Below are 23442 nucleotides of genomic sequence, written 5' to 3'. Positions count from 1 at the left end.
TCCTTACTTCTCATTTGACCCAGTATCAAGGTCAAAGGTCAAGGTAAAAGTTCAAGGTCATTTGGTGAATTGCTATATTTTACACATATATAAGGAATTTCTTATGTTTTTAAATGACCTTGACCTTTGACCTTGACTATATTTCAAGATCAAAGTCAAATATGCAGATGCAGTTGGTCCCATGTCTCTAGGATACACCGTTTTTAAAAAAAAGTTCATTAAATGTAAGCAGCGTAAACTTTCAGGGGCAGTAACTCATACAAGGGACCAAAGAATGCTTTTGCAATGATAGAATGAAGAGAGCACTAAATGAGTCGAAGACACTGATGAAGGCTTGGAATCTCTACGGTTTACGGTTTCGGAGGAGTAGCGATAACAAGGTTTTATTGCAAAAGGGGTGACAACTTTTGAATGGGTCAAGCTTTGGGGACAAGAATGAAATCCTTAAAATAGTTTTAGAAGGACATATTATAGATGCAAAGATATTCAGTATATGTCGAAAGGTTTTCTACAGAATCTCTGACAAAAAAGCTTTTAAAAATCAGCAAAAACTACCATACATGTTTTCAAAGAGAGAGAAGTCATTAGCAACTGAAAAAAGAGAAAAACAAAGGAAAAAAAAATAACTGCCTCCAGCAGGATTCGAACCCCAGACAGTGGGACAAAATTTGGATCGGTCATATCTTTGCAATGAATGCACGCATCAAAATATTGAATACATATTTAGAATTCTTGTAAGACACTCTATAAATCCTGTAAATCCTGAAGAAAAATATTGGAAAACAAAAAAATTGCAAATTTAACATTTTTGAATTCACTTCCGTTCGCGACCGGAAGTACGAACGACGAAAAATAAAGGTCGATCACCGTATCTGCATTTGATGTTCTATCAGGTCAGTGAGTTTCAATTTCATATCTTTAGCCGTTCTCAAGAAAATTAACGGACAAAATTCCATTTAAAAAATACAATTTTCCCCAAAAATCGCGAACGGAAGTGAATTTCAAAAATGTGAGGGACACCCCTGGAGATATATTCATGATGCATCGTCCCTGAAAAAATCTTTCAAATTGAACCACGCATAGCTGAGATATGGCCTGTACTATGAAAAAAAGAATAATAATAATAATAATAGAAAACAGACGGAAAACAATAAGGTCTTCCGAAGCAATTCGGAAGACCTTAACTAGATGCGTTTCTTGTTGCTAGGGCAACAAGTGGTCTTCCGACCGAACTTTTCTCCAGAACGCTATGCTATCTCACTTTATTTAATACTTTATTGAAGGTATTTTTCGTTTGCGTTTATGTAACACAGTCTTTCAACATAGATCATGATTATTAAAGGATTTCTGTAGAATATCTGTTAACAAAGCTTTAAAAAATAAGCAAAAACTATCATACATGTCTTCAAGGAGAAAAATATTATTTATAAGTGAAAAAAGAGAGAAACAATCTCCCGCCCCAGTAGGATTCGAACCGGCAACATACGAGAAAGTTTGGATCGGTCATATCTTTGCAATAAATGATCAATCAAAATGATGAAACCATACATAGAATTCTTGGAAGACTTTCTATTAACCCTGTAAATATCAAAGAAAAATATTGAAAAACAAAAAAGTTGCAAATTTAACATTTTTGAATTCACTTTTGTTCGCGACCGGAAGTCCGAACGACGAAAAATAAAGGTCGATCACCATATCTCCATTTGATGCTCTATCATGTCAGTGAGTTTCAATTTCATATCTTTAGCCGTTCTCGAGAAAATTAACGGACAAAATTCCATTTAAAAAAAACAAATTTCCCCAAAAATCGAGAACGGAAGTGATTTTTCAAAAAATGAAAAACACGTCCGGAGATGATATTCTCACGATGCATCTTCCCTGAAAAAATCTTTGAAATCCGTCCACTCACAGCTGAGATATCGGCCGTACTATGAAAAAAGAATAATAATAATAATAATAGAAAACAGACGGAAAACAAGAAGGTCTTCCGAAGGAAGTCGGAAGACCTTAATAATAGAAAACAGACGGAAAACAATAAGGTCTTCCGAAGGAAGTCGGAAGACCTTAATAATAACAAGTAAACTAATTATTCACAGAACAATTAGAGGCCTTTCCACCTTTTTAAGTGTTTTCGTGTCATTTGGGCTGAAAAAAAAAAAAGAAAAATGCAAAAAATGCCCCCCCCCAAAAAAAAACAAATGCCCCTCCAGCTGGGATCGAACTCAAAACCTTTGGTTTGAAAGGCAGGTGCGCTAACCACTGCTCTACACATTCCGATTAAATTGGTAAGTTAATTGTTTAAGACTAAAGAATAAATACAAGCGTATTTTTAGAATCGGTAGGGGAAGAAAGAAGTTCCGTAAAAGGAAATAGTTCCTGAACTTGCAAGCAGCATATAAAATAACAAGGGACGGGCTGCGTGAAAAAACGTTAACACTGTTCCCTCATGAAAATGTATTAACGGACTGTAGCCCGATTCATCGATACTGTGAGCATGCTGATTTTTTTTGAAAATAGCTTTGTTGTAAGCTTAAAAGATCGGGTTCGGATTTTAACATTTCTGAATGAATATCCTGAAATAAATATGAAAGATTTAAACAAGCATTTCTTTGGGTAAAATTAAATATGTGTAGCACAAATTAAACTCCCAACAGGCAATTTTTAGAAGGGAAACACGACAATGAAAGCGAGAATTGTTTTTAATATACCGAAAATCGCTATTTCTGGAAACTGATTAATTCTAAATAAAAATCAAATAAATTCCAAATGTAAAAGAAAGAGAGAATGCTTGGTATTAAAGTATCGTATCATATCAGGAGAATCGAATGCTACTAACGACATCTGAAGAAATAGCCGATAAAAGGTTTAGATTGTTTCTTCGTTCACCTGCACTTTAATTTCAAACACAACAGAACTTGTAGTTTTTGCTGTGAAACTTCATGACTTCTGTAAACTTATAAGACTCACCGTAAAACTCCCCAGAAAGTTTCTCTGAGGTTTATATTACATTTGTACCAAATATGGTGTCGATCCGAGGTCTGGTTTGAATTTTACAGAAATATTCTACGTTGTTGTTGATGTGATTTTTCTAAGAAGGGGGGTGGATTATTTATTTTATGCCTCCTTTAAACTAAGACTTGTAACTACTTCCACATCCTTAAGCCTGATTGTGATCTTTGGATCAAGGTCAAAGGACAAGGTCATTACAAAAAAAAAAAAAAAAAAAGGGAATCTTTACTTTCTATGTTTTTACCTGATACTGGAGCTGGATGTATGTCCTTACTTTTCATTTGACCCAGTATCAAGGTCAAAGGTCAAAGTTCAAGGTCATTTGGTGAATTGCTATATTTTACACACAGATAAGGAATTTCATATGTTTTTAAATGACCTGGACCTATATTTCAAGGTCAAAGTCAAATATGCAGATGCAGTTGGTCCCATGTCTCTAGGATACACCGTTTTAAAAACAAAAATCATTAAATGTAAGCAGCGTAAACTTTCAGGGGCAGTAACTCATACAAGGGACCAAAGAATGCTTTTGCAATGATAGAATGAAAAGAGTACTAAATGAGTCAAAGACACTGATGAAGGTTCGGAATCTCTACGGTTTACGGTTTTGGAGGAGTAGCGATAACAAGGTTTTATTGCGAAAGGGGTGACAACTTTTGAATGGGTCAAGCTTTGGGGACAAAAAGAAATCCTTAAAATAGTTTTAGAAGGATATATTATAGATGCAAAGATATTCAGTAGATGTCGAAAGGTTTTCTACAGAATCTCTGACAAAAAAGCTTTTAAAAATCAGCAAAAACTACCATACATGTTTTCAAAGAGAGAGAAGTCATTAGCAACTGAAAAAAGAGAGAAACAAAGGAAAAAACATTAACTGCCTCCAGCAGGATTCGAACCCCAGACAGTGGGACAAAGTTTGGATCGGTCATATCTTTGCAATAAATGCACGCATCAAAATATTGAATACATATTTAGAATTCTTGTAAGACACTCTATAAACCCTGTAAATCCTAAAGAAAAATATTGAAAAACAAAAAAGTTGCAAATTTAACATTTTTGAATTCACTTCTGTTCGCGACCGGAAGTACAAACGAGGAAAAATAAAGGACGATCACCGTATTTCCATTTGATGTTCTATCAGGTCAGTGAGTTTCAATTTCATATCTTTAGCAGTTCTCGAGAAAATTAACGGACAAAATTCCATTTAAAAAATACAATTTTCCCCAAAAATCGCGAACGGAAGTGAATTTCAAAAATGTGAGGGACACCCCTGGAGATATATTCATGATGCATCGTCCCTGAAAAAATCTTTCAAATTGAACCACGCATAGCTGAGATATGGCCTGTACTATGAAAAAAAGAATAATAATAATAATAATAATAGAAAACAGACGGAAAACAATAAGGTCTTCCGAAGGAAGTCGGAAGACCTTAACTAGATGCGTTTCTTGTTGCTAGGGCAACAAGTGGTCTTCCGACCGAACTTTTCTCCAGAACGCTATGCTATCTCACTTTATTTAATACTTTATTGAAGGTATTTTTCGTTTGCGTTTATGTAACACAGTCTTTCAACATAGATCATGATTATTAAAGGATTTCTGTAGAATATCTGTTAACAAAGCTTTAAAAAATAAGCAAAAACTATCATACATGTCTTCAAGGAGAAAAATATTATTTATAAGTGAAAAAAGAGAGAAACAATCTCCCGCCCCAGTAGGATTCGAACCGGCAACATACGAGAAAGTTTGGATCGGTCATATCTTTGCAATAAATGATCAATCAAAATGATGAAACCATACATAGAATTCTTGGAAGACTTTCTATTAACCCTGTAAATATCAAAGAAAAATATTGAAAAACAAAAAAGTTACAAATTTAACATTTTTGAATTCACTTCCGTTCGCGACCGGAAGTAAGAACGACGAAAAATAAAGGTCGATCACCATATCTGCATTTGATGTTCTATCAAGTCAGTGAGTTTCAATTTCATTTTTTTAGCCGTTCTTGAGAAAATTAACGGACAAAATTCCATTTAAAAAATACAATTTTCCCCAAAAATCGCGAACGGAAGTGAATTTCAAAAATGTGAGGGACACCCCTGGAGATATATTCATGATGCATCTTCCCTGCAAAAATCTTTCAAATTGAACCACGCATAGCTGAGATATGGCCTGTACTATGAAAAAAAGAATAATAATAATAACTAGACCTTTTTTGTCGTTCAACAAAAACGGAGGGCTTTTCGATGCTTTAAATCTCATGGACCTTAAAGAGCGATAACTCTAACAAAATGATAAAAATAAAAGAAAATAATCAGACCGGATCGAGTTTTAAAAAGCTTATAAAAATTTAAACCTATCAAGAATGTAATTCTCACTAGAGCTCTGCAAAGGGCGATAACTCTCACATTGCTTTTTTTTCTGAAACTACTAAAAGTTACTATATTTCAGGTCTCTAAAACACCTATAAGGGTTTAAAAAGTGACCCCACGGACCATAATTTTCAAATTGTGTCTTTTATGCTGAACTCAGGATCGAAAACTGTTCAAAAATTTATTAAGGAATAAAAAAGTTACATTGGAAAATCAGTTTTTAATATTAGCCCCTTGTATCCCTTATTTTTCAGAATTTCATTTTCAGACTTTAATAGGTTTTAAACAATATCAAAGTCATTATATCACTCATTTTTCAGAAGAATATCTTATTTTGTTTAGGAGATATCGTGACATGTGCATTTTTCCATTAACATGGGAACTCTCATAGACAAATAGAGAGATTCATGAAACCGGAAATACTTGTCATATGCATACCAAACTTGAAACCTAGAGAGTATGTAAGCCTGTTAACTGATGTTCAAAGGGAGATAACTCTCATTCCATTATTTTTGAAATAAATAAAAATTACATTATTTCAGTCTTCTGTAACTCCTATAAGGGTTCAAAAGGTGACCCCACGGATCATAATTTTCAGATTGTACTCTTTAAGCTAAACCAAGAATAGAAAACTGTTTAAAAATTCATTGAGAAATAAAATAGTTATGGGCAAAGGTCAGTTTTCAACTTTGGCCCTTAGAAATCCCTTATTTTTCAGAAATTCATTTTCAAACACTTATGGGGTTGAAACATTATCACAGTCATTATATCACTCAATTTTCACAAGAATATCTTGATTACTTTAAGAGATATCGTGAAATATGCAATTTTCCACGTAACATGGGAACTCCCATAGACAAATTTAGAGATTCATAAAACCAGAAGTACTTGTCATATGCATACCAAACTTGAAATCTAAAGAGTATGCAAGCTCCCCAACAGATGTTCAAAGGGAGATAACTCTTACTTCATCATATTTGAAATACAGAAAAATTTTATTATTTCAGTCCTCCGTAAATCCTATAAGGGGTCAAAAAGTGACCCCACAGACCATAATTTTTAGATTGTACTCTTTAAGCTAAACCCAGAATAGAAAACTGTTTAAAAATTCAATTAGAATTAAAAAAGTTATGGGTAAAGGTCAGTTTTCAAATTTAGCCCTTAGAAATCCCTTTTTTTCCAGAAATTCATTTTTAAACCCTAATGGGGTTGAAACAATATCACAATCATTATATCACTAAATTTTCACAAGAATATCTTGATTACTTTTAGAGATATCGTGAAATGTGCAATTTTCCATTTAACATTAGAACTCCCATAGACAAATTCAGAGATTCATAAAACCGGAAGTACTTCTCATATGCATACCAAACTTGAAACCTTAAGAGTATGTAAGCCTGTTAACTGATGTTCAAAGAGAGATAACTCTTACTCCATTATTTTTGACATAAATGAAAATTACGTTATTTCAGTCTTCTGTAACTCCTATAAGGGGTCAAAAAGTGACCCCACGGACCATAATTTTTAGATTGTACTCTTTGATCTGAACCCAGAATAGAAAACTGTTTAAAAATTTGTTGAGAAATAAAAAAGTTACAGGAAAAAGTATGTGTTCAATGTTGGCCCCTAGAAATCCCTTATTTTCCCGAATTATCTTTTAATGACCTAATGAGGTCGGTACCGTATCAAGCTCATTCTACAGTTAAAATCTCATAAGAATATCTTGATTGTTTTAAGAGAAAACGTGCCACGACTGATTTCAATTTAACACAGAAACTCCCATAGACAATTTTCAAAGACCCCTAAAACCGGAAGTTCGGCTCGGATCGATATGAAACTTACAGTATATGTTTCACTTATTAGTCTTAACGTATTTCTATGCTCAAAATAATTTTCAAACCTTATTTGTGACTTTGAAAAGTTTCATCCCCCCTTTTTCAATGTTTGAAGTCTTATATCTCAGAAAGTATCAGTGGTCGAAAATCACAGTCGCTAACTTTTTTGTAGGTATTGGTCTCTATAATTCATATCTTGAATTTGAGAGTCTAGCCATCGAAAATGAGAAAGATTTTAGCTTCTTTATGTATTTTAGTTTTTCTTTAGTAGAAACCGGAAGTGACTGAAACGGAAGTTCAGTACCTTACATACGCGAGATATTTACATTTGCTATCTAGTGGTTATAAGAGAAAAATCCTAGTTTTAAAGGTACTCCTCAAATGCTGAGCGAAAAAAGTGTTCAGTATAATAATAATAATAATAATAATAATAAAAAAGACGAAAACAATAGGGCTTTTCGCCTGAAAGCGAAAAGCCCTAATAATAATAATAGAAAACAGACGGAAAACAATAAGGTCTTCTGAAGGAAGTCGGAAGACCTTAATAATAGGAAACAGACGGAAAACAATAAGGTCTTCCGAAGGAAGTCGGAAGACCTTAATAATAGGAAACAGACGGAAAACAATAAGGTCTTCCGAAGGAAGTCGGAAGACCTTAATAATAATAGAAAACAGACGGAAAACAATAAGGTCTTCCGAAGGAAGTCGGAAGACCTTAATAAAAAGGGACGGGTGTGCGTGGGAAAACATTAACACTGTTCCCTAATGAAAATGTATTAATGGACTGTAGTCCGATTCATCGATATTGTGAGCATGCTGAATTTTTTGAAAATAGCTTTGTTGTAAGCTTAAAAGATCGGGTTCGGATTTTAACATTTCTGACTGAATATCCTGAAATAAATATGAAACATTTAAATAAGCATTTCTTTGGGTTAAATTAAATATGTGTAGCACAAATTAAACTCCCAACATGCATTTTTAGAAGGGAAACACAACAATGAAAGCGAGAATTGTTTTCAATATACCGAAAATCGCTATTTCTGGAAACTGATTAATTCTAAATAAAAATCAAATAAATTCCAAATGTGAAAGAAAGAGAGAATGCTTGGTATTAAAATGTCGTATCATATCAGGAAAATCGAATGCTACTAACGACATCTGAAGAAATAGCCGATAAAAGGTTTAGATCATTTCTTCGTTCACCTGCACTTTAATTTCAAACACAACAGAACTTGTAGTTCTTGCCGTGAAACTTCATGACTTCTATAAACTTATAAGACTCACCGTAAAACTCTCTGAGGTCTATACTAGATATGTACCAAATATGTTGTCGATCCGAGGTCTGGTTTGAATTTTACAGAAATATTCTACGTTGTTGTTGATGTGATTTTTTTTTAAGAAGGGGGGGGGGGGAATGAATTATTTATTTTATGCCTCTTTTAAACTAAGAATTGTAACTACTTTCACATCTTTAAGCCTGATTGTGACCTTTGGGTCAAGATCAAAGGTCAAGGTCATTTCCAAAAAAAAAAACAAAAACAAACAAAAACAAAAAACCAAAACAAAACAAAACAAGGAAATCTTAACTTTCTATGTTTTTACCTGATACTGGAGCTGGATGCATGTCCTTACTTTTCATTTGACCCAATATCAAGGCCAAAGGTCAAGGTCAAAGTTCAAGGTCATTTGGTGAATTGCTATATTTTACACATATATAAGGAATTTCTTATGTTTTTAAATGACTTTGACCTTGACCTATATTTCAAGGTCAAAGTCAAACATGCCGATGAAGTTGGTCCCATGTCTCTAGGATACACCGTTTTAAAAAAAGTTCATTAAATGTAAGCAGCATAAACTTTCAGGGGCAGTAACTCATACAAGGGACCAAAGAATGCTTTTGCAATGATAGAATGAAGAGAGTATTAAATGAGTCGAAGACACTGCTGAAGGCTTGGAATCTCTACATTTTACGGTTTCGGAGGAGTAACGATAACAAGGTTTTACTGCAAAAGGGGTGACAACTTTTGAATGGGTCAAGCTTTGGGGACAAGAATGAAATCCTTAAAATAGTTTTAGAAGGACATATTATAGATGCAAAGATATTCAGTATATGTCGAAAGGTTTTCTACAGAATCTCTGACAAAAAAGCTTTTAAAAATCAGCAAAAACTACCATACATGTTTTTAAAGAGAGAGAAGTCATTAGCAACTGAAAAAGAGAGAAAAACAAAGAAAAAAAATTAACTACCTCCAGCAGGATTCGAACCCCAGACAGTGGGACAAAGTTTGGATCGGTCATATCTTTGCAATAAATGCACGCATCAAAATATTGAAGACATATTTAGAATTCTTGTAAAACACTCTATAAACCCTGTAAATCCTAAAGAAAAATATTGAAAAACAAAAAAGTTGAAAAATTGGACTTTTTGAATTCACTTCCGTTTGCGACGAAAAATAAAGGTCGTTCCCCATATTGCAATTTGATGTTCTATTTTTTCATTGAGTTTCAATTTCATATCTTTAGCCATTGTCGAGAAAAATTCTGGACAAAATGCCATCTAAAAAATACAAATTTCCCCAAAAATCGCGAACGGAAATGAATTTTGAAAAAATGAAAAACACGTCTGGAGATATTTACATGATGCATCTTCCGCGAAAAAATCTCTGAAATCTGCTCACTCACCGCTGATATATCGCCATAACTATGAAAAAAAGAATAATAATAATAATAATAATAGAAAACAGACGGAAAACAATAAGGTCTTCCGAAGGAAGTCGGAAGACCTTAATAATAAGAAGAAAAAGAAACAGAGTAAAAACAATATGTTCCCAAACTTCGTTTGGGGAACATAATAATGTGGATTTTAGAAAGGAAAACTACTGACTTTTAGAATGAATGACAATGATTGTAGCAACCATACAGTCATGTATTTCCGTGCCAAGGCGATTCCATGTAAAATAACGAGAAAAAAAAATAAAATATTTTACAAAGGTCTGTGGACGTATTGCATAAATCCGCATTTTAATTTTAATGCAATAATATATTTATGTGTCATTTCTGTTTTTTATTATGATTTATTGAGCAGACTTCTACATGTATCTGTAGACATTTTCCAGAGATGATACTTGGATAAGATGATACAAAGAGGCATTCATATTATTTGTTACAGAATAAATTTTCAGAACTTGATACATGTATAAAAGTAATATGCCGTCATGGTTTTATCAAACAGACAAATGAGAAAAGAGCGAGAAAGATATTTAGCCCCCACCCCTACTTCAAATGTTTGTACCTGTATCAAACAAAAATTCTTTTTTTTTTTTTTTCTAAATATATCAGGCAGTGAAAGTAACAATTTTTTATCAACAAATCCATTTGTTTAACAGTATTAATTGGTTTTTATATCTTTTTTCCTGCTTCAAGTTCACACGAAGTCCAAGTGCTTGCCCTGTTAATCAAAATCATTCGACACTGTGCAGGTGTGCAGGTTTGAAAGTCACGTCACAACAAAGACGAAGTGCTAGTATTTCCAAGAAGTTTTAACAATTTTATCATTTCTAGTTTTCTAAATTAATAAATAAATAAAATACATTAGCCCATGGGAATAAACACTTGGAATGATTCAGCCGCTTGAATGTGAAACATACTTGCTGCAATTTTAAAATACCATCGCCGGCACATGTATATTTTGAAATACGATTGTTTAATGACTTTTTTAGATGCATGTATGCTTTGAGACTGAAATTTCTGTGCTACAAAACATATTAACTTCTGTTTAAATGTTACTTAAAATATACTGGAAATACTGACTAAGCAACGGATTAAGGGGAAAAAAACAAGAGGCCCAAGGGCCTTAACGGTCACTTGAGTATAATACAACACTAAAGGATCCATGGAAGTATAAAACAAAATTAACTGATAGATGAAGCAATGTTGCCCAAGAATTTCAAACACAGGTAATCAAAGATTACGAAGCTCACCTCGACAAATGTTATCTATAAGTAAGGCAAATCTCACATCATATTTTTTGCTAGTTAGTGTACATCCCAAGATCAATATCCATGCAAGTTTGGTTTGAGTAGGACTTATAGTTACTTGGAAAAAGACCTGCTCCAAAAACTTTAACCTGGTCACTCATCTGGAAAATCTAGGTCAGATCCAGCATCCGAAGCAAGTGTGGTAGTGGCCATCCCTAGATGCATCATCCATGCAAGTTTGGTTCAGGTAGGGCTTATAGTTACTTGGGAGTGGACTTGCTCCTAAAACTTTAACCGGGACGCTGACGTCGGGGGTATAGTATGAGCTCATCACGACTTCGTCGAAGTGAGCTAAAAATCTGGTAAAAATACCCTTGCTTATTGTAATGTGCTAGACCCGATTGATCTCCTTTGGATCATACTTGGTTTTCCCAAGTCTTACAGGGATGATAATGAATGCAAAATATACAAAGGACACTTGCTTATTGTGTAAGGTATTCAATATATACAGATATTTTTTTTGTCACTTGCTTAGTGCTACAATTCAGTACACACAGACTTGGGTATATACAACGTGGTTATTTGCCACTTGTCACTAATTACAATAAGTCACTCTGGCTCTCTGTGATTCTTTGTTCACTTTGATAAAGTATCAAACAACATCCAGTCTCCTGTCAACCACAACTCTCTACAAGTGACACTAACTTAGATCACCACAGAGTATACATTCTGTGTACAATTACAACTTTTGCTAAATATATAAATAATCTTTATGCCAATCTTTTATACTGCTTTCCAGGCAAGAATCTGACTTTGAGCATACTTTGCTCATTTAAACCAAACATTCATTTTTATTTTGTTTCTATATATATATAACATTCTTTCTTGTATTCTCATTCAATCAAATAACCTGTTAATTAAATTATAAACAAGGATTTCTTGATTAACAATATTTAGCAAAGGGGAGTAACTCTCATTTGCTTCACATCACAATTGTATACTCTGCCTCCTAGATACCCACAAGCAAAGAAAAGGCACATTTACTTACAATTAAATTTAATACATGTATTTACATTGATATTATTGCATATAGCTTGTTTGCTTAGTACTCAGAGGCAGAGGAGAAGATTTTCAAAGCATTAATGCATTTTGCTAATTAATCAATAGAACCCCACCCAAGCTCAAGAACCCATGACCCAGGGGCCATGAAATTCAAAATTTTGGAAGGAAGAATCCTTTCTCATCATAACTATGTATTTAGTTTGTTTAAGGCCAGAGTTTTTTTATTTTCTGTTTAACGGGAATTTTAGAAAAAGTCGGGTCGAGGGGACGAAATAAAATAAAAATAAAAAGTTCAAAATTTGTCGAGTCGAGACCATATAAAAAATAAAACCCAAAAATGGTATGATTTTTTTTTTTTAATAGAATGTTGAAAAATGAAAGAAAACACAATAAAATTTTGTTTATCATTCATTTGGATTTCAAATATGGATAAAAAGATACAACTCCTAACTATATGCATGTGTCATCCTACTGTGGTTAATTACATTTGTAAATTCTAGTATGAAAGCAAAACAATAAAATTTACAGTTTCAATTATTATATAGCAACAATAATGTTGGATACAGAAAAATCCACACTGCTTAAAAATTTATAGATGTCTTCGTTTGGTAATCTCCTACTGTATAAAATTTATAAAAGTAATGATAAAAAATGTTTTAAGCTACATATATTATGATTAAACAGAAGTTTGGAGAAAGATATGGGGTTGATAGCTAACTTGACAATGCATTCCTAGTATAGGACTAACACATTCTTGAGGTTCAGAATGGAAATTTGTCAGCTAAAATTATTTGACGAACAACAGCAGTCATCTTGGAAGTCTTCTGAACTCTTCACAAATGGTTGGGTCTCCACCAAGAAATCAAACTGCACAAAAAATGCATGTTCCTTTAAGATACTTTATTAATATAACCAAATACATGTAGTAGTTAGAAAGTAGAAGATAAAAAACAGTATTTACATGAGATTTAATAATTTTCTTTTCTAAATGAAGATACAAAACATTTTTTAAGAGTTTTTGATAATACATGTAACACATTTCTTATATCATAAATATAATAATTTTGGTCTTTGTTCAATTTGCATTTAAAATATTAAATTGGACAATTTGTTGACTTAATTCTTTCTGTCTCTACCTTTCCACAGGATAAAGTGTGCAATTCCAATTAGGTGTGCAATTCCAATTAGCTGTCACTTGTCAGTGTTAGTTTTAAATATTCTTTTCCAATCGTAATTTTGTTGGAATCCTGACCTCATTTAATTCAACCAAGCAGACATGGACTTGTATCTAAAATATTTTAATCGTAATTTTATGTCCCTGATATAGTTAAACATAATTCATTGTAAAACTAAATTTTACCGCGAATTTTACCTCAATTTGTTATGTGATCAAATTAAATATACAATGTAAACATCTTTGAAAGAAACAAAAAACGTATCAAAAAATAAAAAAAAAAAGAACAATTTTAACAGAAAGTTTATTAAGACGTCAAAAAACTTACCCCCAACTCCTTAGACACAAGATGGTTCAGTGTGCATCTAGTGTATTTAGGTTGTTGATGCCTTCATTCCGATTTCAGAATCTTTTTTCTCTTTATCGTCAATGGATTTAATATTACTATCTCGTCATTTTTATCTATAAATGTCTCGAAATGGCATTTTTGCTTGTTGATCTGTTGATAGAACCCACGAAAAGTGCGATAAACTAGTTCTTTAAACTGGTTACGATATCATAATCAGCAAGACGCTCGTACAAGAATTTGATTAACGTAAGCTATGTCAAACGAGTGTGACTAAAATGGGTAGTAAAACCCGGGCCGGGCCGGGAATTTTGAAACTGAAAACCGGGTTTTTGCTAATAACTGAAAAAATACTTATTTATTTGTCATGAAACTTACAGATTTAATTAAATACAACACAATATGCCTTCGCTGAGAGTTTCAACTCCAAATATTACTTTTTTCAATGATTATCGACGATTGTCATTTTCCCGGTGACTAAAATGGGTAGTAAACCCGGTTTACATATTTTGGTGTTTTGTACTTAATATTATTGATATAATTGCAGTTTTTTGTATTGGAAAGATCGAAATGAACTTAAACTGCTAAAATTTTTTAACCATTTTATAAATATATTCCGATTGTAGAAAATAAATGCATTTTTTAAATACCCGGGACCGAAAAACCGGACACGTTTACCCGGGATGAACCTTAAATTTACAAGATAATGATGAGAGTAGTAAATATCCTGAACCAAGCCAGCTGCGTAGATTTTATTAACTTAACTGGTATTATCTACATGATCTTATTTTAACATGTTCAAAGCCAGCTCTGCCGACATATACATGTAATTTCAGGGAAATGATCACCTGAAAAACGAACCTTAGCTGTAGCATACAGTCTTTCTCTTGTCAAATCACTAAGATACATAACTCCATTAGTATTAAAAAAAAGAGAATTGTCGGGATTTTTGTGTGTATTTCATTTATTTTCTCCATTTGATGATTTATCTATTTTTTTTTGTGGGGGGGGGGGGGGGGGTAGTTTACTTTTTTAATAAATTCTACGTTATTCTCTGCACCCGTTTATCTGATGGCAATTTTTCGGAATATTCCAGTTTGTCCCAGGCAAACGCGTCCGGTTTTGGACTGTCCCGGGTATCAAAAATCGGCGCTTATTTTAATTATCGACGTTAATTTTTGCAATTGTTGTAATATTTAAGTTCTTAAAGTTAATAAACATCGATAAAACACAAAGAATTCCATTTATTGAGTGTAATTTGCTTTAAATCACCAAAATGATTAAACCGGGCTTACTACCCATTTTAGTCACTGGGAAAATGACAATCGTTAATAGTAATTGAAAAACATAATATTTGGTGTTAAAACCCTCAGCGAAAACACATTTTGTTGTATTAAATTACATCTGTAAGTTTCGCGATGAAGAATTCTATATTTTTTCAGTAATTAGCGAAAACCCGGTTTTCAGTTTCAAAATTCCCGGCCCGGCCCGGGTTTTACTACCCATTTTAGTCACACTCATGTCTAACGTTTACATGATTTATTAAAATTATGGTGTACAACAAACCCGATTTTATTTCAAACCGTCAATAAATGACACAGTCGCCGGGTATTTTAAAAATAAAAGTGAGATGGACCTCTTTTATTTTTTTTCAGTATTTTGAAAAAATTGGGTCGGCGCTTCCCGTTAAACAGAAAATAAAAAAACTCTAGCCTAATTAATACAGTACAATTCGTTTATTATCATAGTTTATTTGTCAGGCCAAAACTTTATGATAAGCGACTTTTATAATAACCATAGTCGGCTGAAATTCATGTCGGATGTCTGACATGAAATGACGTTTGTATAAATTATTGAATGTACTTCTCTTGTACATGTTATGTTATATGTAATTTCAGTTTTTTTTAGTTTTTTTGAAATACAAATTAATTAACATATCATTTCACAATATTTACTTACTGTTTCAACTTTCCATAATAAATAAATTCACTTAAATAAAGCTTATTACTCTTCAAACTCTCTAGAAGAACTTCGAACTGTCTTCTAGATCCCTTGGCATCCATCTTGTTTATTTTCATTTTCATCTACTTTCATTTTTAAATATATGATCAATTCAAACTACCAATATTTCGTTTTTTTAAATTCATTTCTTTTATTCAACTAAAGTAGACATAAAAACCTCACTTCTTAATTAATGGGGCAGTTTTATAAATGTAATTAATTATGAACATTGATCAGGCAACAAGCGTAAGAAAGCTTGGGTTAATCAGGGACCTATATATACTAACGTTAGTATATAGGTCACTGGGTTAATTGACACAAAATTTAGTTTCAACACATTTGGTAAAACACATTTATTATCAATGTACAATTCAGGATAAACAAAAGAAGAAAATAAGATTGCAAATGGTATTGTGTTGTTATGTAATGTACTTTGTAAAATAAACAAACTTCGTGTCACTCAGGTAAGTGCACTGAAGTGTGACTAATCTCCCCAATCAAGCCATTGTGTATAGACAAGTGACAGTGCATGAACCACAGGTGTAGATAGGTGTTATCTTTTGTTTTGTTGATTGTCCCAAGAGTGAAAAGGTGTGAAAAAAATATTACGGACGAAAATTTTCTATTACAGTAAGCGAAGTTTACACTTTTACCTATGATAATAACAGACGAAATTTACAATGAATTATTAAGAAATGGTTTTGTGTTTCAAATATCTATGATAAAAAAAGAAGTATGATATAAAACCGGTATGATAAAAAACGAATTGTACTGTACCAAGGGGCAGAGGAGAAGATTTTCAAAGCATTAATTTATTTTCATATATAACTAGAAATATGTCCATAGGACATGAATGCCCCGCCAAGGGTATATTAGTAATGCAACATTTTAACACAAATTGAGAAAAGTGAGGTCAAGGTCAAAAAATATTGCTGCAGTTGAATAGCTTACATCAGTATGTATCAGCATATGACGTTTGATTCAGAAACTAATTTAAGAAAAGTGAGGTCAAGATCAAAGGAAAGGTCAAGATCAAAAAATGTTGATGTAGTTGAAAAGGTTACATCAGTATGTATTAGCATATGAAGTTTGATGAAAATATTATGAATGGTTTCTTTAAAACTGAGCTAAACACTAATTTAAGAAAAGTGAGGTCAAGGTCAAAGGAAAGGTCAAGGTCAAAAAATATTGATGCAGTTGAATAGCTCTCATCAGTATGTATCAGCATATGAAGTTTGACACTAATTTAAGAAAAGTGAGGTCAAGGTCAAAGGAAAGGTCAAGGTCAAAAAATGTTGATGCAGTTGAAAAGGTTACATCAGTATGTATTAGCATATGAAGTTTGATGAAAATATTATGAATGGTTTCTTTAAAACTGAGCTAATCACTAATTTAAGAAAAGTGAGGTCAAGGTCAAAGGAAAGGTCAAGGTCAAAAAATATTGATGCAGTTGAATAGCTCTCATCAGTATGTATCAGCATATGAAGTTTGACACTAATTTTAGAAAAGTGAGGTCAAGGTCAAAGGAAAGGTCAAGGTCAAAAAATGTTGCTGCAGTTGAATAGCTCTCATCAGTATGTATCAGCATATGAAGTTTGATAACACTATTTTGAATGGTATCTTTAAAACTGAGCTAAAAACTTATTTAAGAAAAGTGAGGTCAAGGTCAAAGGAAAGGTCAAGGTAAAAAATATTGATGCAGTTGAATAGCTCTCATCAGTATGTATCAGCATATGAAGTTTGTTAAAAATATCTTGAATGGTTTCATTAAAACAGAGCTAAACATTAATTTAAGAAAAGTGAGGTCAAGGTCAAAAGAAAGGTCAAGGTCAAAAAAATGTTGATGCAATTGAATAGCCTACATCAGTATGTATCAACATATGAAGTTTGATTACACTATCTTGAATGGTATCTTTAAAACTGAGCTAAACACTAATTTAAGAAAAGTGAGGTCAAGGTCAAAGGAAAGGTCAAGGTAAAAAAATGTTGATGCAGTTGCATAGCCCTCATCAATATCTATCAGCATATGAAGTTTGATAAAAATATCTTGGATAGTTTCTTTGAAACTGAGCTTTGAACAGAGCTAAACGCAAAGTGTGACAGAAGGACAGACGGAAGGACGGAAGGACGGAAGACGGACATGACAAACACTAAATGCCCCGGCCATATTCATGGCGGGGCATAATAAATTAGCTCCCCACCCCACCACACATGGAACCCCTGACCAAGGGGCCATGAAATTCACAATTTTGGAAGAGGCACTCTTGCTCATCATAACTATGTACTTAGTTCATCAGCTCAATACCCAGGAGCAGAAAAGATTTTCAAAGCATTAATTTATTTTCAGTACACTGTATATAGAAAAAAATCCCCCCCCCCCACATGGAACCCCTCACCAAGAGGGGCCATGAAATTCACAATTTCAGAAGAGACACTCTTGCTCATCATAACTATGTACTTAATTCATCGGCTTAATACCCAGGAGCAGAGGAGAAGATTTTCAAAGAATTAATGCATTTTCACTATATAATCATTAGAGCCCCACCCTAACACCTGAACCTCTCACCCTGGGGCCATGAAATTCACAAGTTTGGAAGAGGCACTCTTGCTCATCATAACTATGTACTTAATTCATCGGCTTAATACCCAGGAGCAGAGGAGAAGATTTTCAAAGAATTAATGCATTTTCACTATATAATCATTAGAGCCCCACCCTAACACCAGAACCTCTCACCCTGGGGCCATGAAATTCACAAGTTTGGAAGAGGCACTCTTGCTCATCATAACTATGTACTTTATTCATCGGCTTAATACCCAGGAGCAGAGGAGAAGATTTTCAAAGAATTAATGCATTTTCACTATATAATCATTAGAGCCCCACCCTAACACCAGAACCTCTCACCTTGGGGCCATGAAATTCACAAGTTTGGAAGAGGCACTCTTGCTCATCATAACTATGTACTTTATTCATCGGCTTAATACCCAGGAGCAGAGGAGAAGATTTTCAAAGAATTAATGCATTTTCACTATATCTTCATTAGAGCCCCACCCTAACACCAGAACCCCTGACTCTGGGGCCATGAATTTCACAATTTTGGTAGAGGGCTCAATGCTTATTACAATCATGCCAACAGTTTGACTGCTTGATGTCCAGGAGTAAAGAAGAAGATTTTTAAAGATTGCATTAATTTTGGTGGTTTTAGCCCCACCCCTCAGGCCCCAGGGGGGCAGGGGCCATGAATTTCACAATTTTTACTCCCCTTCACCCATAGATGCTATATGCCAAAATTGGTTGAAATTGGTTCAGTGGTTCCAGAGAAGAAGCTAAAAATGTTCAAAAGTTTACGACCGATTGACGACGAACGACGTACGACGAACGACGACAGACAAAAACAGATAGCAATAGGTCACCTGAGTGACTCAGGTGACCTAAAAAGGGGGGGGGGGGGGGGGGCTCTTACACATATCGAACTTCAAACATAAACAGTTACGGTGATCATGAAGGAAGGAATTTTTTCTCTCTAACTATAGACTTCATATATTTGTAGAGTAGAAAAAAAATTCTGTAGTGTATTAAATTTTTAAATAATTTTTTTTAAACCACACTATCAATTTTATTCTCTCTAAAGATATTCAATTAACTGGATATCCGCAGTACTATTTATAATTCTCAGAACTAGTTCTAATATTTATTTCTATAGTAATTGAAAAAAAGTGGTAGAAAAAAATATTTTCGTAATTTTGCTGCAGTTGGTAAATTAATTGACTTGGATTATTATCTCTCCATTAACGATTTGTCGTCTTTGACATAACAACAAAATGTTGTAGTGCTTGAAGTATCTGTATATTGTTTCCGTATTAAAATTTAATTTTTCAACATCGTTCTACATAGGTACATACTTATAACAACATTTATTTTCTAGAGTAAATTAACAAATAACCTAAAAACTAAGTTACAATTACAATAAAAAAAAATATTGTAGATAATTTTCCCCATGAAATAATGATTCTTTAAACACGATATGTTATTATTTAGTTGCAAAAGCTGTAAATCCTTACTTACACTGTACAAAAAGATAAGTCTTTTCACTTCGGAGTTCCGAATGACAGTGAAGACTGAATGATAAGTGAATGCTGAACGCAAGGTGAATGCAAAGTGAACGAACGAAGAGCGAATGCTGAAAGCTTTGTGAACGGTGAACGCGAGCGCACTGTGAACGCTGAATGCAAAACTGTGAACGGAGAGCGAACGCTGAACGCATGGTGAACGAATGGTGAATGAACGGTGAGTGAATGGAAAAATGGGAAAGTAGAATGTTTCAGGGACTGTACCTTAGATGTATCATCCGTGCAAGTTTGGTCAAAATAGGGCTTGTAGTTACTTGGAAATGAGACCTGCTCTTAAACTTTAACCCTGGGCAGCACTTGTGTATACAGAGAAATATATATATGTGTTAAGTGAAAAGTACACAAATTTCAATTGCTGTGAGACAGTCATAAATCCTGTGGCTGACTAAATTTTCTTGCAATATCAAAGTAACTTTTTAATTTTGCAATATTTCTTTGGCTTTTTATGATTTTAATTTACATTTTTTAAAGGTTGGAATCTGAATCTTGCTTGCAAAATAAAGTTTTTAATACAAATAAAATGTTAAATTTCTATAAAACTTTTTAGCTGGTTAATGGAAAAAAATGTCACACCAAGCAATGAGGAGGAATTTAGAGCCCTGACAAACACTTGATTAATATATATATCTTAATTCACACAAAATTTTTTCATCAACATTGATTAAATATCACGATCTGACACTTGCATTCACATGACTTATACCGATACATACCCCGACACTGGAGGAGCTGTTGTTTGGACTGTGGTGGTGGTGGGAGGAGCTCGTGTTCTACAGAAACATCATTTAAATGTATACCGGTAAGCTAATATGATTATCACACTTTTAATGAAGTAAAAGTTCAAGCTTACGACTTATTTCCAGAAAATCAAATACATTTTAAAAGAGGCATATTTTCAATTTCTGAAAAAGTTCTTATTTCATTAAATATGTTCAAAATTGAGGCCAAAATTAAATGCATAGGTTTATACATTCATATTTTATACTTACCTTCCGTAAAAATTGGCATAACATATGGGATCTAATTAAAGAGAAAATGTACAAATATTAAAAATATAATATTAACTGAATTAATGTTCTCTGTATGACACAGATGGCAATGGACAATTTTGCAAATTGACAGAATATTTAAGTGAAAAAATATTAATGTTTTAGCAGAAAATTTGCGGATGTTTCAGTAGATGATTTGTAAGATACTATTGCAGAAATCATAATAGGATGTGGATATTTTAATTAGCAGAAAATTCAGTAAAATATAAGTTTATTTCTCATCCTTTATCAAGTTTCCTGCTCGACAGAGAGACTGAGAATGGGCTGAGAAAAACTCTCAGTTCGAATACCAGCTAATGGCAGTTTTTCATGGATCATCTCCAAAACAAGAGGCCCAGGGGCCTTAATGGTCACCTGAGTATAATGTAATGATCCATAGATTAAAATAAATTAAGCTGATAAATGAAGCTACGTTGCCCAAAAAAGAAGGAGATTAATAGGATGATCAGGGATCTGAGCAAAATATAAATCTAGTACTCAGTAACAAATCTTATTTATCTATTTATTTGCCTGTACTTTTCCCCATTTTAAGTTATATTATTTACAGTGATTACAGTCTATCATTATAAATGTCTCAATCCCATTATTCACCGTTCACATGCAGAAATTTTTTTCGTAGCTTGTTACGTTTACTTTTTTAGGAAGAATATTTATAGCAATTTTTAATTTATTGTTTTTTTAATTAGTTCCTCAAAAGAAAAAGAAAATCATGTAAACCAATTCAACTTCAAGAAATAAGAAACTTGAAAACACTTGTAAAGAGAGAAGTTATTGCAGCAGAAATGTACATATGAAGTGTACTGTGAAAGATTTGGAGATGAGATTTTTTTCAATGCATCATATTACAAGTACAGCTCAATGGGCATGCCATCTCTTCTGAAAGTGATACTGCTACATTTACTTTTTTGCAACAAGAGGAATTTATGTTTTTTCTACTCGCTGTATCTATACAACTGAGCCATGCCCTGCAGCAATTTAAAATTTTTAAACAATATAAATAAATAGATATTTGTGTTTATTTTCCAGTTAATATGTTGGAATGAAAAGAGACACTTATATTCCATTTTCATTTGAGCTCAAAATGTATTCAATCTATGAATCTCATTTTTACTTTTGTATAATTTACCGATATTAATTTATAAGAAGCAAACTTATCACAGATCAAAAATCCAAATTGTGATAACTGTATCACCATCTTTTGTGTACCCTATGGGAATTTAGAATTCTTGCTTCCATTTCTTAACTGTTTTTAAAGATGCTGTGACTGTGTTAAATTTTTTCTTTGAGATGTATATGTATCATCTGAACGCTCAGGCGAATTTTTATTTTCATCGTTATGATCTGGCTTCGGGGCCACCAACATGTAAAAATCTCAGCTCAAATCTCAACTTCAAATCTTAGATTTCTGCCTCACCTGAGATTTTCCTAAAATACCATGCCACCAACATTTTTAAGATTCGTCTCACGTAAGCTGAGATTTGAGAAAAATCTTAAGACTTATTCTTGTTGTTATATGCGACCTTTTTTCTTTTAATGCACGAAGCTGTTGAATCAATGATTGAATTTACCTTTCAGTTAGTTGTTTATGCAATATTTTGGTGTATTTTCGCAAAAATACACACATTCTACACTTCCTTCGTCTTTTATTTGCTGTTTTGAGTCACTCAACGGAAAGGATTCCATTACGATCTTTGCGACAATAAATATTCACCGAGTCCCCGTAAAATAATCCCCACAGAAGAATAACACAAAACATATCCTAACTTTATAGTCTTGGTTCGTCTGTCTACATAAACACACAAAAGTATACACCGAGGCGTCACTTCCACCATTGTGACGTTACGTGTCGAAAGATTACAAAGAGTAGATAGGCGGATCAAGACTATAGGGGGGCCTATATTTACAGACCGATTACTCATTTTTTATCTTTTATTTTGTTTTGTACTGTCAGATATATCTATTACATTTTACCTCCATAGAAAAAATGTTTTAAATATAAGGAGTTCTGTCCCTATTTAGAATTATTATTTTTTTTTTTAAAATCATTTTAAGCGATCAAAGAAAACAAATTTTACTGCCGAAATGAGGATTTTAATACTGCAAACTCGGCATTAACAGTGATTAAGAAAACACCGAGTAATTTTTTTTTTCTAGCTGATTTAATGTTAATTTTCTCACATGATAATTTTCTTGAGTGTTCCGTAAAATTCGTGCATAAGTTGCGACAGAAAAAATGTCCAGGGCGAGTAACATAATTACAATTCAATTCAATATACATGTATGCTTGGTTTTACGTGAACCCAATTTATCAAGAAAATTTCGATACAAATTGTTTAAGGTCAGGTTATTTCAGGTATACACACCCCTTCCCCCGAAGAAACAAAAAACCTGAAATTGAACTGCGGACATGTATGCAGAGACGAGGCTAAATAACACATTTTCCACGATCCCCTGTGAGAAAATGTCACAGGAAAAATATTCTTCTTTTCA

General features: G+C 33.1%; 1 protein-coding gene across 1 annotated transcript in view; it reads right to left on the bottom strand.

Annotated features, from left to right (window-relative positions):
* LOC133204910 (uncharacterized) overlaps positions 1-23442 on the bottom strand; it is a 115362-nt gene that overhangs the window by 69727 nt on the left and 22193 nt on the right. The window contains exons 4-5 of the mRNA XM_061340651.1: positions 20893-20923; positions 20617-20673 (exon numbers count right to left, since the gene is read on the bottom strand). Coding sequence (XP_061196635.1) covers positions 20617-20673; positions 20893-20923 — 88 coding nt within the window. The remainder of the gene's footprint in view (positions 1-20616; positions 20674-20892; positions 20924-23442) is intronic.

The sequence above is a fragment of the Saccostrea echinata genome, unplaced genomic scaffold (genome assembly GCF_033153115.1).
Source record: "Saccostrea echinata isolate AGI-Se365-2 ecotype Australia unplaced genomic scaffold, CSIRO_AGI_Sech_v1 ptg000054l, whole genome shotgun sequence".
NCBI classification, from domain to species: Eukaryota; Metazoa; Mollusca; class Bivalvia; order Ostreida; family Ostreidae; genus Saccostrea; species Saccostrea echinata.
Note: the sequence above shows the minus strand (reverse complement) of the source record. Positions and strands in the feature narration are given on the sequence as shown.